A 20,542-nucleotide genomic window follows, 5' to 3' on the forward strand; every position below is an offset into this window, starting at 1 on the left:
CATTTTATAGATGAATACACAAAAATTTACAGAAATTAAATAATTAGTTCAAACTTATCGAGCCATTAAATGGTGGGGCTGGCAGTTGAGCAAAGGACTAGCAGAATTTCAGAGTTCCTCTTCTTAACTACTACACTATACATGGCAATACAACCACATCTGGATATATAAGAATGGCACACAATACTGTTGAGAATATTCAAAACTAGAAAGAACTGAGGTTTTTGAAAAATGCTAGGAAACCACAATAGGGTTTATTAAATAAAAGTGTAAGAACAAGGAAGTTGAGAACCTCAGGTTGCAAGGTCATCAAAACCAAAGCTGTGAATTAGGCTATGATACGGCAGACTAGCAAGCTTCCATTGTACCTTAGTAAGAAGAGATACTACTAGCCTTTCTAAAGTCCTTCTCAGAGATCCGTTACCGATGTGGTTCAGAGCCCCAGGCATTCTGTGGTGCAGCTAATTCTAGCAGGGTCTCCCTCCCTTCTCCATTCTACTCTATCACAGCCTTAGACACATCCCACATCAAGATCAGAAAGGGAACAAATTAACCTTCACAGCTTCTAATCTTTGAAGATGGTTAGAAATCAGAACAAAATCTCTCCACTAGAAATGAGCTAGGAAGAAAATCAAGAGTATCTAAACAGGAAGAAAAAGAGAGAGAAAAAAAAAAAGGAAAACTAGAGTAAAATCAGAATGCACTACAACTAAAATGATGCCTGGATCTTTCCAGAAGAAAGTAACTCCAGGGAGCCTAGTTTGCTGTGAATATATTGTGGGGATTATGACCAAGCATGAGGCTTACTATGAGATTTACATGAAACTTGTACACACATGTATGTGTCAGGAGGATAAGAGTTTTTAAGGTTTGGTTTGTTATGATTATAAAAACAAACAAACAAAACTGCTGGGATCCCAAACATAAAAATGTATTCAAAATTCAAAGGAACCAGTCTTAAAATAGCTTGGAAAAATATCTAAATCTGTTTTGTTCCCATTAAAATAAGGATAGTAAGTATAAGGCATACAGAGTCATTTAAAAAGAAGAGTGGCCATAACTCAGGAACATCATTATTATAATAAGCTAATAATTCTGTGTCATTTCAAAAATGAAACTAAGAAAAGCAATAAGGAAGTGGGACAGTACCTACAAAGCAAAATAGTGGGGTACAAAATTGAAAGTCATGATTAGAAACTCGTAGGGAGGTAGGTATTTATGAGGAATCAACTGTGAAATGTTTTTTCGTGGCCTGGATTTTCATTCTTTTCTTGCAAGAGAAAACTCAGAATGGCACAGACAATCTATTCTAATCTGAATCCTTGGGGAAAAAATTCATACATATGAAGTATATGATAATACTGAATATTTCTAGAAATGGATTTGTGTTGGTCTGATTTTTTGATTAATATTTAATAGTCTTTTTGTATAGAACGTTGATGATGATGTTCTACCATTAACAAAACAGGAACTCTGAGATAAGTTTCCTCTAGAAGTGATTGGTTTGTACTGATAAAGTCACATTTTGGGGACCACTGTCCTTGGGAATAATCAAAAAAACTATCTGCAAGGCAACTAACCAAGTATGAAAGAGGCTGCCAGTATTCTTAGAAGAAGAGGGAACTGAAATCTTGGGAAGATAAAAACCATTCCTTAAGAAGTGAACAAAATACCATGGAAGTACAACGTGGAAAGGGTCCATTGGGCATTTATTTGCTCCTGGATCTGAGGAGGTAGAGGGAAAAGGGGCATGGTGTCAGCCTGTAGGATCATAAAGACTGTCACTCTTCAATAGTTTTCCATTAGACATAAAAAAATCATCTAAATATCATGGCCTACAGGCCCTATGAGATTCACCACAGCCTACGCACCTTTATCTCCTACCATCCTTTACTCTGCTGTGCCCCTTGCCAGTCCTGAAACAGGGCAAGACTGCTCTCACCCTAACACCATACAAACTTTGTATGTATGTTCTTGCTCTTCCTTTTGCCAGGAGGACACTGTTCCCCCAGACTTTTGATTATCTTTTTTTTTTTAAGATTTTATTTATTTATTTGGCAGACAGAGATCACAAGTAGGCAGAGGCAGGCAGAGAGAGGAAGAGAAACAGGCTCCCCGCTGAGCAGAGAGCCCGATGGGGGCTCTATCCCAGGACCCTGGGATCATGACCTGAGCCGAAGGCCAAGGCTTTAACCCACTGAGCCACCCAGGCGCCCCTGGACTTGATTATCTTATCACCCTTGGAAGAAGGTTATAGCATGTGAGGTTGCTGAGAGCATTCTCCGTTGTCTGAGAACATCCTTGTTTTTTTCATGGCTAAAACCATGCCTGGCAAATTTTGGGTACCCATCATGTGATGAATGAAGATATCATCTGAAGAGAGTTCTATGGGGACATCATTTACCTTTTTCTAGTCTAGATATCCTATTTCAGATGCAACTAAGGTCATATAAGCTTTTGGGGGTAAGCTATATAGTAATATATATATTTTATATTTTGTGTTGTGTATATTTTCTGTTTGTGTTGACCTTATTGTTAAATAAACCCCTCTATAATTTTTCCACAAAATTTTCTCTCTTCCATGGTCATCTCCATTTTAAGTGTATAATTATATTTCTACACCCTAGGATTACTCTTATATTTGTCATTAATCAACTTTGTCATCTCATATTGCATACAGTCACGCATATATCATTTCCTTGTGCTAAATCTACTTTGTAAGTTACTCTGCCTCCATATTTCATGTTACTTAAGAATTTGGATTTTTAGATTTTCCCCAAACAGAACACAGAAACTCCTGGGTTCCCAGTCTTTAGAAAACTGAGAATGTCCTTTGCTCAGCATGTGGAAATTTATCAGAATTCAAAGGATTCTGAAGGATTCAGAGATAAATTATTTAGCAAAGAGTAAATGTGGGACCTGAAACTATAAAAATCCTTAAGCAGAACACTGGCAGTAATTTCTCTGACATTGGTCATAGCAACATTTTTCTAACTATGTCTCCTGAGGCAAGGGAAATGCAAGCAAAAATAAACTATTGGGATTACATAAAAATAAAAAGTTTCCACACAATGAAGAAAACAATCAATAAAACTAAAAGACAACCTATTGAAGGGAAAAGATATTTGCAAATGACATATCCATTAGTATTCAAAATATATAAAGAATTGATACAACTCAAAATCCAAAAAAACAAATAACCCAGTCAAAAACATGAAGACATGAACATCTATTTCTCCAAAGAAGACATAGAGATGGAGAACAGACCATGAAAAAATGTTGAACATCACTCATCATCAGGGAAATGCAAATCAAAACTACAAAGAGAGTATGGAATTTCTGAATCATCATATTGTACACCTGAAACTAATATAAGAGTTTATGTTAACTATCTGGAATTAAAATAAAAAACAAACTACAAGGAGATGTCACCTCACAGTTGTCAGAATTGCTAAAATCAAAAATACAAGAAACAAATGTTGGCAAGGATGTGGAGAAAAAAGAACCCTCTTGCAGTGTTGGTGGGAATGCAAACTGGGCAGCCACTGTGGAAAACAGTATGGACATTCCTCAAAAAATTAAAAATGGAACTACTCTATGATCCAGTAATTACACTACTGGGTATTTACCCCAAAATACAAAAAACACTAATTCAAAGGGATACATGCATCCCTTTGTTTATTGCAGCATTTTTTATAATAACCAAACTATGTAAGCAGCCCAAGTGTCCATCAATAGATGAATGGATTAAGAAGCGGTATATACATACAATGGGATATTATTCAGCCATAAAAAGAATGAAATCTGGCCATCTGCAACACATGGATAGAACTAGAGAGTATAATGTTAAGCAAAATGTCAGTCAGAGAAAGACAAATGCCATATGCTTTCACTCATATGTGGAATTTAAGAAACAAAACAAGTGAGCAAAGGAAAAAGAGAGAAAGACAAACCAAAAAACAGACTTTTAACTACAGAGAACAAACTTATGGTTAACAGGAGGGGAGTGGGGGGAGGATGAGTGAAATGGGTGGAGATTAAAGACTACACTTATCATGATGAAAACAATTATTTAACAAAGAACAAGGAGTTCACCTGTAAAATGTAAGATTGGGGTAAACTCTGCACAGGTGTAGTATAGGAATCAAGAATGAATCATCTGTTAATAAGTCAAGGACAGAGAGAGCATTCACATGTTTATGATGAATTTCTCTTTTATTCTGCTAGCATGTTTCTTAAGCACAGTAATATGGATGGTAGGGAATGCAGAGACAAATCATGGAGCAGAAATCAGGAAACATGGTTTCCAATCCTACTGGGTTAGCCAAATGATGAAATAAATTCAAGGAAATTGCCAACTTGCAAATGTGTAAAATGGGGTTTAAAATGCTTACTGATAGGCCTATAGCTTTGTAAGAGTGAAATGAATTAATAACTGGAAAAGACTTTTTCAAAAACAGAAGGTAATATTCATTAGATCATTAATATTCTTTACCATAAACTTGCTATAGCATAGGTCTTTCTAAATCTTTATACGGTCTGAATTCTGAACCCTAACTTAGTAGAGAGTCTATACAATATTGAAGTAGATTTTTTAACAAATATACAATAATACATACCAAGTGAGTGTGGCTTTTTCAAAATAATCACCTTGGTAGATGTTGGCATTGCTCAGAATTTTTTAACACCTCTCTTTGAACTGTTTATTAATTGCCAGAAAAAGGGACCCATGACTTTGTATCTCTCAATTCAAAAGCCAACTTTGTTCACTCAACTTGTCTGTCTTTAGTTTTGTCTACAGAAAATCAAATCCACTCTCAAAGTATGAAGACTAGTTACCAATGGTATTCAAAATACATTACCTCCCAAAATGACTATTTCTAACAGTCATCTGGATGGACAAGCTATGGGATGGTTATTAAAAAATCAGTTACATCCAATCACAACTCATTTCAAATGATACTGATAAATTTGAAAGGTTGAAAGGAAAGTAACAAAGAAAACATAATGTTTGGAAAATAATATGTAGCATAAGAATATCTATACAACTGGGATTTTTTAAAAAACTGACAAAAAGATAAACAGCAGTTTAAACCTTTGGTCAGGAATATGAAGTTTTTTTTTGATGAAGAAATGTAACTAGTAGTTTACTATATCTTTGCATACAATGCATAAGGGAGCAGACAATATAAAGGATCTAGTCAGTCAGGGAAAATACTTTAGCCAAAGAAGTTTACACAAGATCAGAAATTTCATATGGCTATATCTGCAAACATCTTGGCTAACACATGGTTATTTTCTCACAAAAAACAAGCACTGTGTGTTACTGTTACTTTTTCTTATGGTAAAACTGTCTTTCAAAAAAACTTGACTTAATTTCAATTAATTTTCATTAAATTTAGATATTAATCTTTCTATCCAGCGGAGAGTGTGTAATCATTCAAAGGCCTAACAGGTTTCCATTTAATTTCCTTTATTTGCTTATAAACAACATTGTTGCACTGAAATCAGGATGCTTTTCAAAAATTAAAACCTCTTCCATTAAAAGTAACCATCCATTAAAGTAATTTAAATTAATGTAATAATTGACACGGTAATTGGAATTTTACTGAAGGGATACTAAGAGCATATTTTTTCTTATATATTACTCTGAGGATATAGAGTTCCTAATTTTTTTAATATCCACTTGCATTTTGTTCTTAAAATTGCACATGAAACACTCATTAAAGCTAGGAAACAAGAAACTGCATAGTGGAAAGAAAAATATGTCTATTTTTCTAATATGTGAAACAGTTCCAATGCCATTTAAAAGAACTTTGAATGGCATCAACTATTCTTCCTTCACATATCACAGCCTGACTTCAAAGTGAATGAAGGAGGAAGAAAAAAAATAGGAAATCATTGAATAACTCTTGCCCACCTACACAATAAAAATTAAGAGTATACTGTGCTAAATTTTTATCACCTCAAGACCCCCCATCAATAGAGCTGAAGCACTAAAGTCTTCCTGGGTGTTATGACCACAAGAAAATGTTGGTAATGCATCTGCTCTAATGAGGAAACAGTGTCATTATCTGCTTCAATTACTTCTTTTTCCCTAGTTTTAGTAAAATAATACATCACCTGGTCACATTAAAAATTCCACATAAAAAAAAATTTATCTTGGACTAGTTCCATTAGAGCAGCTTGATTATTGTTAAGGATTGATTTGGTCATCCATGTTTAGTGAGTGTCTATCACATGACTGTGACTCTTCACAGTAAATGCCCACTGAGCTCCCTCTTCCTGTTGTATTTCAGGATTTTCTATTAAGTTCAGTGACAAACCCCAACAAAAGAAATGGGATTAAGAATACCCACCCGTACAATCTCAGTGAAGGCACAGGTCATAATTGTACATGAATGAACTGATGGCTTTCTATAATTTCTGATGTCCTGAATCAAAGTCCTTAACAGATTAAATTGTAATAGCAATATCATTAAATTAAACTACAGAAACCCAGAGTCATTCAGTGAAAAAAAAAAAAAAAAAAAAGGTAGTGTCGTACTTATATTCTCTATCTATATCCAATAGAGGAGATTGAACATTTTGTGATGAAACCTTTCCCTAAAAGCAACTGGGGTTTGTTTGCAACAAAAATCTCTATGTATTTTTTTCATTAACAGAAACTTCAATCTAGTACTTAAATCAGAGGAAAGAGAGACCTCACCAGGAAGGTAGGTCTAGGGCCAAAAAAACTAAAATTAACTGTAAAAAAAATAACAACAAAAAACCCAGTTTTAATTTATTAAAGTCCTCTCTTCAAACTATGTTAAAGGGCAATTATACAAGTTATTTATTTACTATCCTCTTCATGAATAAACAATTGGCATCCAGAAGTCAACTTCTTTTCCTCAGAGTAACCCCCAAAAGATTTTAAGACCTTAAGAGTCCACGAAGAGTTTGAGAACATAATTTAACAAGGAGGTATTTATAAATTTCAGTAGTTGAAATTTACTAATAATTTTCATCTGTCCTTTTTAGAGCTCTAAATTTCATATTCTAACTAATGAAAGCCTATCAAGTAAGAACAAAAATCATATTTCAAATACACTGGAGTTTGCATAAATAAATTAGAAGTCAGTTTAGTTGACTGACAAAGTTATAAGAGCAGTTACCCAAGAACACAAACCTATAATTGGTTTTGAACCTTATTTCTTGGCCACAGTACTATATCTGGTTCTGTTGTAATAGTCATTTTCACTCCAAAAATGTACTAGGGAAATGATCTGGAACCAAAATTACTCTCTAACTAATTCCTTAGTTTTTCTTTTCAACATCCACTGAAGCATTTTGAAGGGAGAGTTATTGGATGTTTCAGCACTGAAACGTTAACATCCTTGTCAAAGCAAGTTACAGAATAAGATAATAGAAATAAACAGTGCCACTGAGAAATGATACATTCCTAGATTTGGCAAGAAGACTTCAAAAATTAACCCGTTAAATGCAACCTGAAACCTTAAAAGGCATTTCTATCTATAAACTGCAAGGTGATCTCCAATATTTTGTAATTTTTATATTTCAGGTAGCTCTCAGTTAAAAATTTAAGCAAGTGATGCTATGACATAACTATTTTCCTTCCCTGATTCACCATCCCCAATTATTCATATAAGTGCTACCTTTTCAATAAGGCCTCTTTTTCTTTCATAGCACTTACCATCTTACATACCAAATATACTTATAGTTCATATTTATTATATATTATGTTTCTTCCCTCACTAAAATGTAAGCCCCAGAGGTAATGAATGGATTTTTGCCTATTCTATTCCCAGAAGAATTCCAAATTCCTAGAACAATGCCAGGCATGTAGTAGGTCCTCAATAAATACTTTTTGAATGAACAAATGTATGTATGATTCTCTGTGATGCATTATGATTAACAAGAAAGGCATGTTCTATCACACTTATCCAACTATGAAAATATTTTAGCTTTCCATTTTGAAATGTCAGTACTTTTTCTAAAGTCACATAGAAGGTCTGACTCATTTAAAACGGCATTTGAAATTACTGACTGAATCCTTATTCCAAGAGTGAACTCACCTATTTACGTAGTCTATGTATGTGTATCAAGAAGATCAGGATCAAAATATTTATGTCACTATTTCTGTACCCACTACCTCTTTTTTTACACCCCAACGTATCAGCACCACCCCGATACTTAAATACATTTCATTTGTCTGATCACATCTTGCAAAAATGCAGTTTGTCAGTATGTACTTTACTTCTGATTGGAAATAATTGGAAAGGTAGATTTGACAGTACTCCACCCAAAGATATATAAGTGGATGAGCTCTTCAAGAGAAATATTATAGAACCAGAGAGGGGTATAGAATTGGGTGATAAGAGCCAGAAAACAAATGGTATCAGAGAAACAGAGGGTGATGATGGAGGGTAATCTACCTTGAGGTATATGAAAAAAATATGAACTAACTACTGGGGAGAATCTGAGGTGGATTTTCTTTTTTTTAAAAGATAAATAAAAACAGATGCTGACTAGCACCCAAGGCCCAGCTGACATTAAACACTGTGAATTTGCAGTAAATCCATTTGGCAGAGTTACCTGAATTTCTCTAATAATATTCAGCAGCCCAGAAGCATAGAAAATGAAAGGTTAGATTAACCCAGGACTAGAAAGGCCAAGGGAGCAGAACGGGGTGAAATTCAGTTACTATGGAAGAGACACAGAAATACTGCACATTCTCCACCTCATTTAAATGGGAAGCCAGAATTCTAAATTCAAGGGTTTTCCCCTCTCATAATCATCCTAAGTGTATCTTAATACTGATTTTAGTTCAGTTCAGACTTCAGCTAAAATTGGTTTAAAAATATGTTCTGGCTAAATAAAACTCTGATTCAAGCTAATGGTGTGGAATTGATACATAATCTGTAATCTTCTACCAGTAGAAGCCTATGTGTGGAACTTCACATTTTTAACCATATCATTTGGGAACCAGTATCTTACATAGTTGGAAAGTCTTCCTGCAGTTCCTAGCTGGAACAGAAGGGCAAGTCCTTTGGCAACCACCACCTAGACCACGTTAACCCTTTCATCTCCTCTTCACGATCAGGTTTTAACAAACAAACAAAAAAAGCTCAACTCCAACACATTCATTTAATAAATTCATTCAACAAATACTTAGTATGTTTCTGCTATCTACCAAGCAGTCAATACACTGGATGACTAGTGTTTTAAGATGGGGCCTGCCATGAAAAGATAATTGAGCAAAACAAATTTCCTCTTTTGAAATCTGAGCTAAGAGATATTAAGCCAATGAGGCATTTCACTTGGAAGTTGGAGCTGAAAACCACCATGTAGAGGGGGCCCGGGTGTCATGTGGCAGGCAGAAGTTCAGAGGAGGCAGAAGCAAGGAGGAAGCTATGGAGAGAGAAGGAGTGAATGGAACTCTAGATTCCTCTGAGGGAGAAATCACATGGACCATAAAAGAGAGATGGAGGAGATTTCTCCTGAGAACTGCCCCACAGGTTTTTAAAGTTTTAGTTTCAGGGTCCCCTGATTCAGAGAATACAACTGACTACATTTTCTTAAGGAACTCTGAGTGATTCTCTACTTCTTGATCCAAAATGGGGCTAAGCAGAAACTACAACATGAATGATTATTTTAACCACACAAAAACATTTACATAAAGATACATGGTATTCTACATATATTCACATACTATGGTCCACAAACAAAGTACACCTCTTCTCAGAATGCATGTTGACTTATTTTTTATGTTTTCACATTTCTTCTCTTCTTTACACCCTTTCTCTAAGGAAGAAGCTGTAGCCTGAATATGTAAGCCTTGAGTAGGTAGGGAAGATCTACCTATTGCTGATATTCTCACCTTAGATGTTCTAGGAGGGGACAGGCAACATGAGCCATGGGAAGACCACTGGCCTCACAGTTGTGAAACCTGCTGTCTGAGCTCCAGCTCCAGCACTTGTCATGTGACTGGCTACATTCCTTTCATCCTCCAAGCCTCACGAAATGTTGATCAAAGCACAGGCAAACCTCAAAGATATTGTGGATTCGGTTCTAGACCAACACAATAAAGCAAATAATGCATTAAAGTAAGTCAAATGAATGTTTTTGGTTTCTCAGTGCATATAAAAGTTGTGTTTATATTATACTGTATTAAGTGTGCAATAGCATTATGTCTAAAAAGGTACATACTTTAATTTATAAAGTTTATTACTAATAAATGTTAATCATAACCTAAGCTTTTAGTAAGTCATAATTACTGATCCTAGATCATCATAACAGATATAATAATTTTTTAAAGTATGAAATACTGTGAGAATTACCAAAATATGCCACAAAGACACAAAGTGAGCAAATGTTTTTGGAAAAATGGTGACAGTGGACTGAGGCAGTGTTGCCACAAACCTTCAATTCATTGTTGTTGTTGTTGTTGTTGTTTAAAGATTTTATTTATTTATTTGAGAGAGAGTGAGAGAGAGAGAGAAAATGCACAAGCAGGGGAAGGAGCAGAGGGAGAAGCAGATTTTCCACTGAGAAAGGAGCCCAATGTGGGGCTCAATCCTAGGACCCTGGTATCATGACCTGAGCTGAAGTCAGACGCTTAACCAATGAGCCACCTATGCACCCTCACAAACCTTCAATTTATAAAAAATGCAATATCTATAAAGTGCAATAAAGTGAAGTATGATAAAACTACTTCACTCTCAGGTAGGTGTGTAAAGACTATCTGTAGCATCAGCTAAAAGCAACACTTGTTAGTCTTAATCTTCACCCCCATGTGTGACCTGTCAAAAATCACATGTTGGGAAATGAGCAAGCATCTTTTCTGGGACCTACTCACACCCCACTCATATCTTCCAGTCCCTACATTTCTCCTTGTTCATGAATGTAAATTCAGGTGATATTCAAGCCTAGACTTATCCTCAGATTTTTCTTGAAGTTTTTGTTCCTTGTTCTTTATTCTTTCCTTCCTGATGTCTCAAGATACTTTCTTTTTTATTTTTAAAATTTTATTTTTTATAAACATATATATATATTTTTCCCCCCCAGGGGTACACGTCTGTGAATCTCCACGTTTACAAACTTCACAGCACTCACCATAGCACATACCCTACCCAATGTCCATAACCACCCCCTCCCAACCCCCCTCTGCCCAGCAACCCTCAGTTTGTTTTGTGAGATTAAGAGTCACTTATGGTTTGTCTCCCTCCCAATCCCAACTTGTTTCATTTACTCTTCTCCTACCACATTAACCCCCCATGTTGCATCTCCTCTCCCTCATATCAGGGAGATCATATGATAGTTGTCTTTCTCTGATTGACTTATTTCGCTAAGCATGATACCCTCTAGTTCCATCCACGTCGTCGCAAATGGCAAGATTTCATTTCTTTTGATGGCTGCATAGTATTCCATTGTATATATATACCACATCTTCTTTATCCATTCGTCTGTTGATGGACATCTAGGTTCTTTCCATAGTTTGGCTATTGTAGACATTGCTGCTATAAACATTCGGGTGCACGTGCCCCTTCGGATCACTACGTTTGTATCTTTAGGGTAAATACCCAGCAGTGCAATTGCTGGGTCATAGGGTAGCTATATTTTCAACATTTTGAGGAACCTCCATGCTGTTTTCCAGAGTGGTTGTACCAGCTTGCATTCCCACCAACAGTGTAGGAGGGTTCCCCTTTCTCCGCATCCTCGCCAGCATCTGTCATTTCCGGACTTGTTAATTTTAGCCATTCTGACTGGTGTGAGGTGGTATCTCATTGTGGTTTTGATTTGTATTTCCCTGATGCCGAGTGATATGGAGCACTTTTTCATGTGTCTGTTGGCCATCTGGATGTCTTCTTTGCAGAAATGTCTGTTCATGTCTTCTGCCCATTTCTTGATTGGATTATTTGTTCTTTGGGTGTTGAGTTTGCTAAATTCTTTATAGATTCTGGACACTAGCCCTTTATCTGATATGTCGTTTGCAAATATCTTCTCCCATTCTGTCAGTTGTCTTTTGGTTTTGTGAACTGTTTCCTTTGCTGTGCAAAAGCTTTTGATCTTGATAAAATCCCAATAGTTCATTTTTGCCCTTGCTTCCCTTGCCTTTGGCGATGTTCCTAGGAAGATGTTGCTGCGGCTGAGGTCAAAGAGGTTGCTGCCTGTGTTCTCCTCAAGGATTTGGATGGATTCCTTTCTCACATTGAGGTCCTTCATCCATTTTGAGTCTATTTTCGTGTGTGGTGTAAGGAAATGATCCAATTTCATTTTTCTGCATGTGGCTGTCCAATTTTCCCAACACCATTTATTGAAGAGGCTGTCTTTTTTCCATTGGACATTCTTTCCTGCTTTGTCAAAGATTAGTTGACCATAGAGTTGAGGGTCTATTTCTGGGCTCTCTATTCTGTTCCATTGATCTATGTGTCTGTTTTTGTGCCAGTACCATGCTGTCTTGATGATGACAGCTTTGTAGTAGAGCTTGAAGTCCGGAATTGTGATGCCACCAACTCTGGCTTTCTTTTTCAATATTCCTTTGGCTATTCGTGGTCTTTTCTGGTTCCATATAAATTTTAGGATTATTTGTTCCATTTCTTTGAAAAAAATGGATGGTACTTTGATAGGAATTGCATTAAATGTGTAGATTGCTTTAGGTAGCATAGACATTTTCACAATATTTATTCTTCCAATCCAGGAGCATGGAACATTTTTCTATTTCTTTGTGTCTTCCTCAATTTCTTTCATGAGTACTTTATAGTTTTCTGTGTATAGATTCTTAGTCTCTTTGGTTAGGTTTATTCCTAGGTATCTTATAGTTTTGGGTGCAATTGTAAATGGGATTGACTCCTTAATTTCTCTTTCTTCTGTCTTGTTGTTGGTGTAGAGAAATGCGACTGATTTCTGTGCATTGATTTTATATCCTGACACATTACTGAATTCCTGTACCAGTTCTAGCAGTTTTGGAGTGGAGTCTTTTGGGTTTTCCACATATAGTATCATATCATCTGCGAAGAGTGATAGTTTGACTTCTTCTTTGCCGATTTGGATGCCTTTAATTTCTTTTTGTTGTCTGATTGCTGAGGCTAGGACTTCTAGTACTATGTTGAATAGCAGTGGTGATAACGGACATCCCTGCCGTGTTCCTGACCTTAGCGGAAATGCTTTCAGTTTTTCTCCATTGAGAATGATATTTGCGATGGGTTTTTCATAGATGGCTTTGATAATATTGAGGTATGTGCCCTCTATCCCTACACTTTGAAGAGTTTTGATCAGGAAGGGATGCTGTACTTTGTCAAATGCTTTTTCAGCATCTATGGAGAGTATCATATGGTTCTTGTTCTTTCTTTTATTAATGTGTTGTATCACATTGATTGATTTGCGGATGTTGAACCAACCTTGCAGCCCTGGAATAAATCCCACTTGGTCGTGGTGAATAATCCTTTTAATGTACTGTTGAATCCTATTGGCTAGTATTTTGGTGAGAATTTTTGCATCTGTATTCATCGAGGATATTGGTCTGTCGTTCTCTTTTTTGATGGGATCCTTGTCTGGTTTTGGGATCAAGGTGATGCTGGCCTCATAAAATGAGTTTGGAAGTTTTCCTTCCATTTCTATTTTTTGGAACAGTTTCAGGAGAATAGGAATTAGTTCTTCCTTAAATGTTTGGTAGAATTCCCCCGGGAAGCCGTCTGGCCCTGGGCTTTTGTTTGTTTGGAGATTTTTGATGACTGTTTCAATCTCCTTACTGGTTATGGGTCTGTTCAGGCTTTCTATTTCTTCCTGGTTCAGTTGTGGTAGTTTATATGTCTCTAGGAATGCATCCATTTCTTCCAGATTGTCAAATTTGTTGGCATAGAGTTGCTCATAATATGTTCTTATAAGTGTCTGTATTTCTTTGGTTTTCGTTGTGATCTCTCCTCTTTCATTCATGATTTTATTTATTTGGGTCCTTTCTCTTTTCTTTTTGATAAGTCTGGCCAGGGGCTTATCAATCTTATTAATTCTTTCAAAGAACCAGGTCCTAGTTTCGTTGATTTGTTCTATTGTTTTTTTGGTTTCTATTTCATTGATTTCTGCTCTGATCTTTATGATTTCTCTTCTCCTGCTGGGTTTAGGGTTTCTTTCTTGTTCTTTCTCCAGCTCCTTTAGGTGTAGGGTTAGGTTGTGTACCTGAGACCTTTCTTGTTTCTTGAGAAAGGCTTGTACCGCTATATATTTTCCTCTTAGGACTGCCTTTGTTGTGTCCCACAGATTTTGAACTGTTGTATTTTTATTATCATTTGTTTCCATGAATTTTTTCAATTCTTCTTTAATTTCCTGGTTGACCCATTCATTCTTTAGAAGGATGCTGTTTAGTCGCCATATATTTGGGTTCTTTCCAAATTTCCTCTTGCGATTGAGTTCTAGCTTCAGAGCATTGTGGTCTGAAAATATGCAGGGAATGATCCCAATTTTTTGATAACAGTTAGGACCTGATTTAGAACCAAGGATGTGATCTATTCTGGAGAATGTTCCATGGGCACTAGAGAAGAATGTGTATTCTGTTGCTTTGGGATGAAATGTTCTGAATATATCTGTGATGTCCATCTGGTACAGTGTGTCATTTAAGGCCTTTATTTCCTTGTTGATCTTTTGCTTGGATGATCTGTCCATTTCAGTGAGGGGAGTGTTAAAGTCCCCTACTATTATTGTATGATTGTCGATGTGTTTCTTTGATTTTGTTATTAATTGGTTTATATAGTTGGCTGCTCCCACATTAGGGGCAGATATATTTACAATTGTTAGATCTTCTTGTTGGACAGATCCTTTGAGTATGATATAGTGTCCATCTTCATCTCTTATTATAGTCTTTGGTTTAAAATCTAAGTGATCTGATATAAGGATTGCCACTCCTGCTTTCTTCTGATGTCCATTAGCATGGTAAATTCTTTTCCACCCCCTCACTTTAAATCTGAAAGTGTCTTCGGGTTTCAAATGAGTTTCTTGTAGGCAACATATAGATGGGTTTTGGTTTTTTATCCATTCTGATACCCTGTGTCTTTTGATTGGGGCATTTAGCCCATTAACATTCAGGGTAACTATTGAGGGATATGAATTTAGTGCCATTGTATTGCCTGTAAGGTGACTGCTATTGTATATTGTTTCTGTTCCTTTCTGATCTACTACTTTTAGGTTCTCTCTGCTTAGAGGACCCCTTTCAATATTTCCTGTAGAGCTGGCTTGGTGTTTGCAAATTCTTTCAGTTTTTGTTTGTCCTGGAAGCTTTTAATCTCTCCTTCTATTTTCAATGATAGCCTAGCTGGATATAGTATTCTTGGCTGCATGTTTTTCTCGTTTAGTACTCTGAATATATCATGCCAGCTCTTTCTGGCCTGCCAGGTCTCTGTGGATAAGTCTGCTGCCAATCTAATATTTTTACCATTGTATGTTACAGACTTCTTCTCCCGGGCTGCTTTCAGGATTTTCTCTTTGTCACTAAGACTTGTAAATTTGACTATTAGGTGACGGGGTGTGGACCTATTCTTATTGATTTTGAGGGGGGTTCTCTGAACCTCCTGGATTTTGATGCTTGTTCCCTTTGCCATATTGGGGAAATTCTCTCCAATAATTCTCTCCAATATACCTTCTGCTCCCCTCTCTCTTTCTTCTTCTTCTGGAATCCCAATTATTCTAATGTTTCGTCTTATGGTGTCACTTATCTCGAATTCTGCCCTCGTGGTCCAGTAGTTGTTTGTCCCTCTTTTGTTCAGCTTCCTTATTCTCTGTCATTTGGTCTTCTATATCGCTAATTCTTTCTTCTGCCTCATTTATCCTAGCAGTGAGAGCCTCCATTTTTGATTGCACTTCATTAATAGCTTTTTTTATTTCAACTTGATTAGATTTTAGTTCTTTTATTTCTCCAGAAAGGGCTTTTATATCTCCCGAGAGGGTTTCTCTAATATCTTCCATGCCTTTTTCGAGCCCGGCTAGAACCTTGAGAATAGTCATTCTGAACTCTAAATCTGACATATTACCAATGTCTGTATTGATTAGGTCCTTAGCCTTTGGTACTGCCTCTTGTTCTTTTTTTTGTGGTGAATTTTTCCGCCTTGTCATTTTGTCCAGATAAGAGTATATGAAGGAGTAAGTAAAATACTAAAAGGGTGGCAACAACCCCAGGAAAATATGCTTTAGCCAAATCAGAAGAGATCCCAAATCGGGGGGGGGGGGGGGGAAGGGAAAAAAAAGAGGTTCAGAAAGAAAAAAAAAAAAAGAAAGAAAAAAGAAAAAAGAAACAAATGAAAAAAGAAAACCAATAATGAAAAAAATATAAAAAGGAAAAAATATATATATATTAGATAAACTAGTTAAAAAACGTTAAAAAAGAAAAGGGTAAAAGTTTAAAAAATTTAGCAGAAGAAGAGAAAAAAATTGAAAAAGAAAAAAAATTAAATTAACTGCAAGGCTAAAGAATCATGGGGAGAAAGCCATGAGTTCCGTGCTTTGCTTTCTCCTCCTCTGGAATTCCGCTGCTCTCCTTGGTATTGAAACTGCACTCCTCGTAAGTGAACTTGGTCCTGGCTGGGTTTCTTGTTGATCTTCTGGGGGAGGGGCCTGTTGTAGTGATTCTCAAGTGTCTTTGCCTCAGGCGGAGTTGCACCGCCCTTACCAGGGGCCGGGCTGAGTAATCCGCTCGGGTTTGCTTTCGGGAGCTTTTGTTCCCTGAGCGCTTTCCGTAGAGTCCGGAGGACGGGAATGAAGATGGCGGCCTCCCAGTCTCCGGCCCGGAGGAGCCGAGAGCTCAGGGTCCCACTCCTCAGTGCGCCCTCAGGGAACAGCGTCCAATTACTCCCGTCTGCCTGGCCTCCAGCTGCGCTCCGAGCTGACCGAGCCTGCGACCGGTTCAAGGTAAGCCCGAGCTGTGAGCTCACTCCTCGGCTCCGTCTCTGTAGCCGGCTTCCCTGTTCTAATACCTGCGAGCTCTGCGACACTCAGACACCCCGATCCTTCTGTGACCCTGCGGGACCTGAGGCCACACTGGCCCCGCGTGGGCTTCACCCCAGTTAAGCCTCTGGAGCGATGTCCCTCAGTGGAACAGACTTTTAAAAGTCCTGATTTTGTGCTCCGTTGCTCCGCCGCTTGCCGGGAGCCGGCCCCTCCCCCCGGGGTCTATCTTCCCGTCCCTTTGGATTCACTTCTCCGCCAGTCCTACCTTTCAGAAAGTGGTTGATTTTCTGTTTCTAGAATTGCTGTTCTTCTTCTCTTCGATCTCCCGTTGGATTTGTAGGTGTTTGCAATCTTTAGATAAGCTATCTAGCTGATCTCCCGCAACCTGAAGTAGTCTCAGCGGCTACTTCTCCCTCAAGATACTTTCTTTAACATTTCCTTTCTAAGGAACTTCCTTTAGCCATTCTTTTAGTTCTGGTCTCCTGGCAACAAATTCTTCTAGCTTTTCTTCAGTCAAGAATGTGTTGCTTTCTCCTTCATTCCTGAAGGATACAGGGTTCTGGGTTGATAGTTCTTTTCCTTCAACAGTTGAAAAGTATTGTCCCACTTCCTGGACTTTTACACTTTCTGGTGAGAAATCTATTTCCATTAAAACTGTTTGCTCCCTCCAGGTAAAATGTGTGGTTTTTGTTTTTGTTTTTTTCCTTGCTTCCAAGGTCCTTTTTTATCTTTAGTTTTCAGAAGTTTGACTATGATGTGTTTTGGTATGGATTTCTTTCTTTTTTTTTTTTTTTTTTGAGACTTTATTTATTTATTTGGTGGAGAGAAAGTAAGTAAGAGAAAGAGAGCATAAGCAGGGTGAGTGGCAGGCAGAAGGAAAGGGAGAAGCAGTCTCCCCATTGAGCTGGGAGCCCCATGTGGGGCTCAATCTCAAGCCCCTAGTATCATGACCTGAGCTGAAGGCAGAAGCTTAACTTACTAAGTCAACTGGGTGCCCCAGTATGGATTTCTTTAGATATATCATATTTGAGGTTCATTCAACTTCTTAAATCTATAGGATTTTGCTCTTTTGCAAAAAAGTTGGGAAGTTTTCAAACATTATTTCTTTGTCATCTTCTCCTTCTGTGACCTCTCCTCTGAATGTTTGAGCTTTTGTTATAGTCTCACAGTTCTGAAGCTCTGCTCATTTTTTCAGTCTTTTTCCTCTGTGTTGTTCAGATTGGTTAATTCCTATTGCTCTGTCTTCTACTTCACTGATTCTTTCTTCTGTTTTCTCCATTCTGTTGTTGAGCCCATTAACTGAGTTTTAAATTTCAGTTATTATAATTTTCTTTGAAATATTCCATTTGGAGGTAACAGTCTAGTCATCATATGAAAAAGTTTATCCCTGGGTCAAGTCAGACCATCCAAATCTGCATATCTGGCCTCAGAGAAATGTTTATGCTATGATGTGCCAAGGCAATGTACTGGGCCTTTGCTGAGTAACATAATAACAAGCAAGTATATAAGTAATAAGTAAAGATTATCGGTAGGAATGCTATTAAGAATATAATGTACTATATCTCAAAGTATCCCTTTATGACAGTAATGGAAGAATATCTCTCAGCTCTGTATCACAAGAAGTTGAATAATCAATTTATATTTATATTTCAAAAGCTATGAAACCAATAATTTCCTTGCTTTGACTGCCAGGAAGGTCAGAGTCAAATTTGGTAATCCCTCCAGTACATTATGGCATAGATTTTGTGTATTGGCCTTACCCACGACTTCATTTTATTTTTCAAACAAAGTTTTACTTTTACCCAGATGTCTTCATGTATTTGTTCTTCTTCCCAGTTCTACAGTATGCATTTTGTTATCTAATTTCATTTCTTTTGGAAACAGGGAGGTAAGCAAATATATTTTTACAAGATAGAGGGCTTGTAAGCCCTAACTAGGACAGAAAATAAACCTCAAGTATGTTCTCGACTCATAATAGGAACTTAATGAGAGCTGCCATTTTAATCCCACACTGTCTCTTTCTCAGGAGACCCTCCAAGAATATATTTGTTGTCACATAATTTACACTAGATGTATTAGATGGAGCTTTTTGAAGGGGAAAATACAGGTACTACCTGGAGGACCGAGGCTCCGCTGTGGAGAAATTGAAGACCACTTTCAGCTGAGTCAATTCCACCAGTGGCCAAAATGGGAAATCCAGGCAAAGCACGAGCAATAGAGGTCACAGCTCTCAAAGCAATAGGTCTGATTGCTGTGCCTACAGAAAATGAGAATAATCAATGGTTAGCATATTGACCATTTAAACATACTGCCTTATAATCATTATATGCAATGGTGTGCTATACTAGACAAAAGTCAATTTTCTTTATTGTTACTTAAGATATGCGTGTGTGTGTGTGTGATACATATACATTGCCATGTTTTAACGTATGTTAATTTGTAAATGGATGTGTATTTAAAGAATTTTGATGCTATTATTGCAAGCAAACGTGTTACGCAAGTGGATATAGCAACTTCAGAACTCCTGCATAAAATACATACATAATACAATTTGATATACAGTAATGTGTAAAAGATTATATGGAACACTCAAGCATCTGTTTTAAAAAGAACAAGGAACAGCAGATTTTGAAAAAGAAAAACAATCACATACAGTGCATAAATAGACATACAGCTCTGTTATGTTTCTACTAAGTATAAAGCAGCTGGTGTGAATAGTGATACTGTGAAAACAAGCAAGGTGCTGATGAACTTACAGATTCCATATTGCTTTTTACATGCATTACTTGCAATTTGATGAAATATAGTGAGCCTAATCGAATTTTTCATACATTAGGTTTCCACCAAGGTAAGGACAATTTACTCGAATTCAGTAATTAAAGAGTATGTGCTTAATTTTTATACTTCACTCAACCAGGCATTACAAATATATTATTCCCTAATCATAATGAAAACTTCGTAGATGGACAGAACATTTGGGGGTCATTTTTAAAATGATTATATTGTATTAAAGATGCTTTCAATTCTTAAGGGTTAACATATCCAAAGTAAATTAATGCTTTCATCACACTGGAATATAATTTGGTATTTCTGGTGCAGGTTCATTAGTCATTGTTCTTTAAAGGTATTTTCTGAACTAAAAATAGTTCTATTTGTGCAAGAACCTGACATTGCCTCAAAAACACAAATAAGCAACTGGTAAAATCAGCCTCATGTGGTGAGTACTTAAATCATTACCTCTACCACCACAAGCATCTTCAAGACCAGCATTATCAATGTGTATTTATGGGAGGACTCACCCTGAGAAAGCACAAAGAATTTTCCTTAAAATTAGTGGATTTCTTTTTATCTTGTTCATATCCATTTCCAATGATATTAAATTTATGTGTAACTCATGCTTTTGCATTTAACACCAAAAATGTTTGTGGAAATATCTGTTCCTATTGCTCCCACACCTTAAAATCTTCCTCTAGATATTAATGTTTCTTAGTCAAGAATGTTCAAGACTCACTTCAGAATTCCATAATGGACACTGAAATACAAGGCAGTAAGTTAGGGTGAATTAGAAACTGAACATCAAGATCCTATTTCTACTTCAAAGTGTTTA

General features: G+C 36.8%; 1 protein-coding gene across 1 annotated transcript in view; it reads right to left on the minus strand.

Moving 5' to 3' along the window:
• The window catches only part of DPYD (dihydropyrimidine dehydrogenase), an 829,985-nt gene that overhangs the window by 139,956 nt on the left and 669,487 nt on the right, over nucleotides 1–20,542 (minus strand). Inside the window, exon 19 of the mRNA XM_032867196.1 lies at nucleotides 19,050–19,192. Coding sequence (XP_032723087.1) covers nucleotides 19,050–19,192 — 143 coding nt within the window. The remainder of the gene's footprint in view (nucleotides 1–19,049; nucleotides 19,193–20,542) is intronic.

Source organism: Lontra canadensis, unplaced genomic scaffold (genome assembly GCF_010015895.1).
Source record: "Lontra canadensis isolate GAN:19392208 unplaced genomic scaffold, GSC_riverotter_1.0 scaffold33, whole genome shotgun sequence".
Classification (NCBI taxonomy): domain Eukaryota; kingdom Metazoa; phylum Chordata; class Mammalia; order Carnivora; family Mustelidae; genus Lontra; species Lontra canadensis.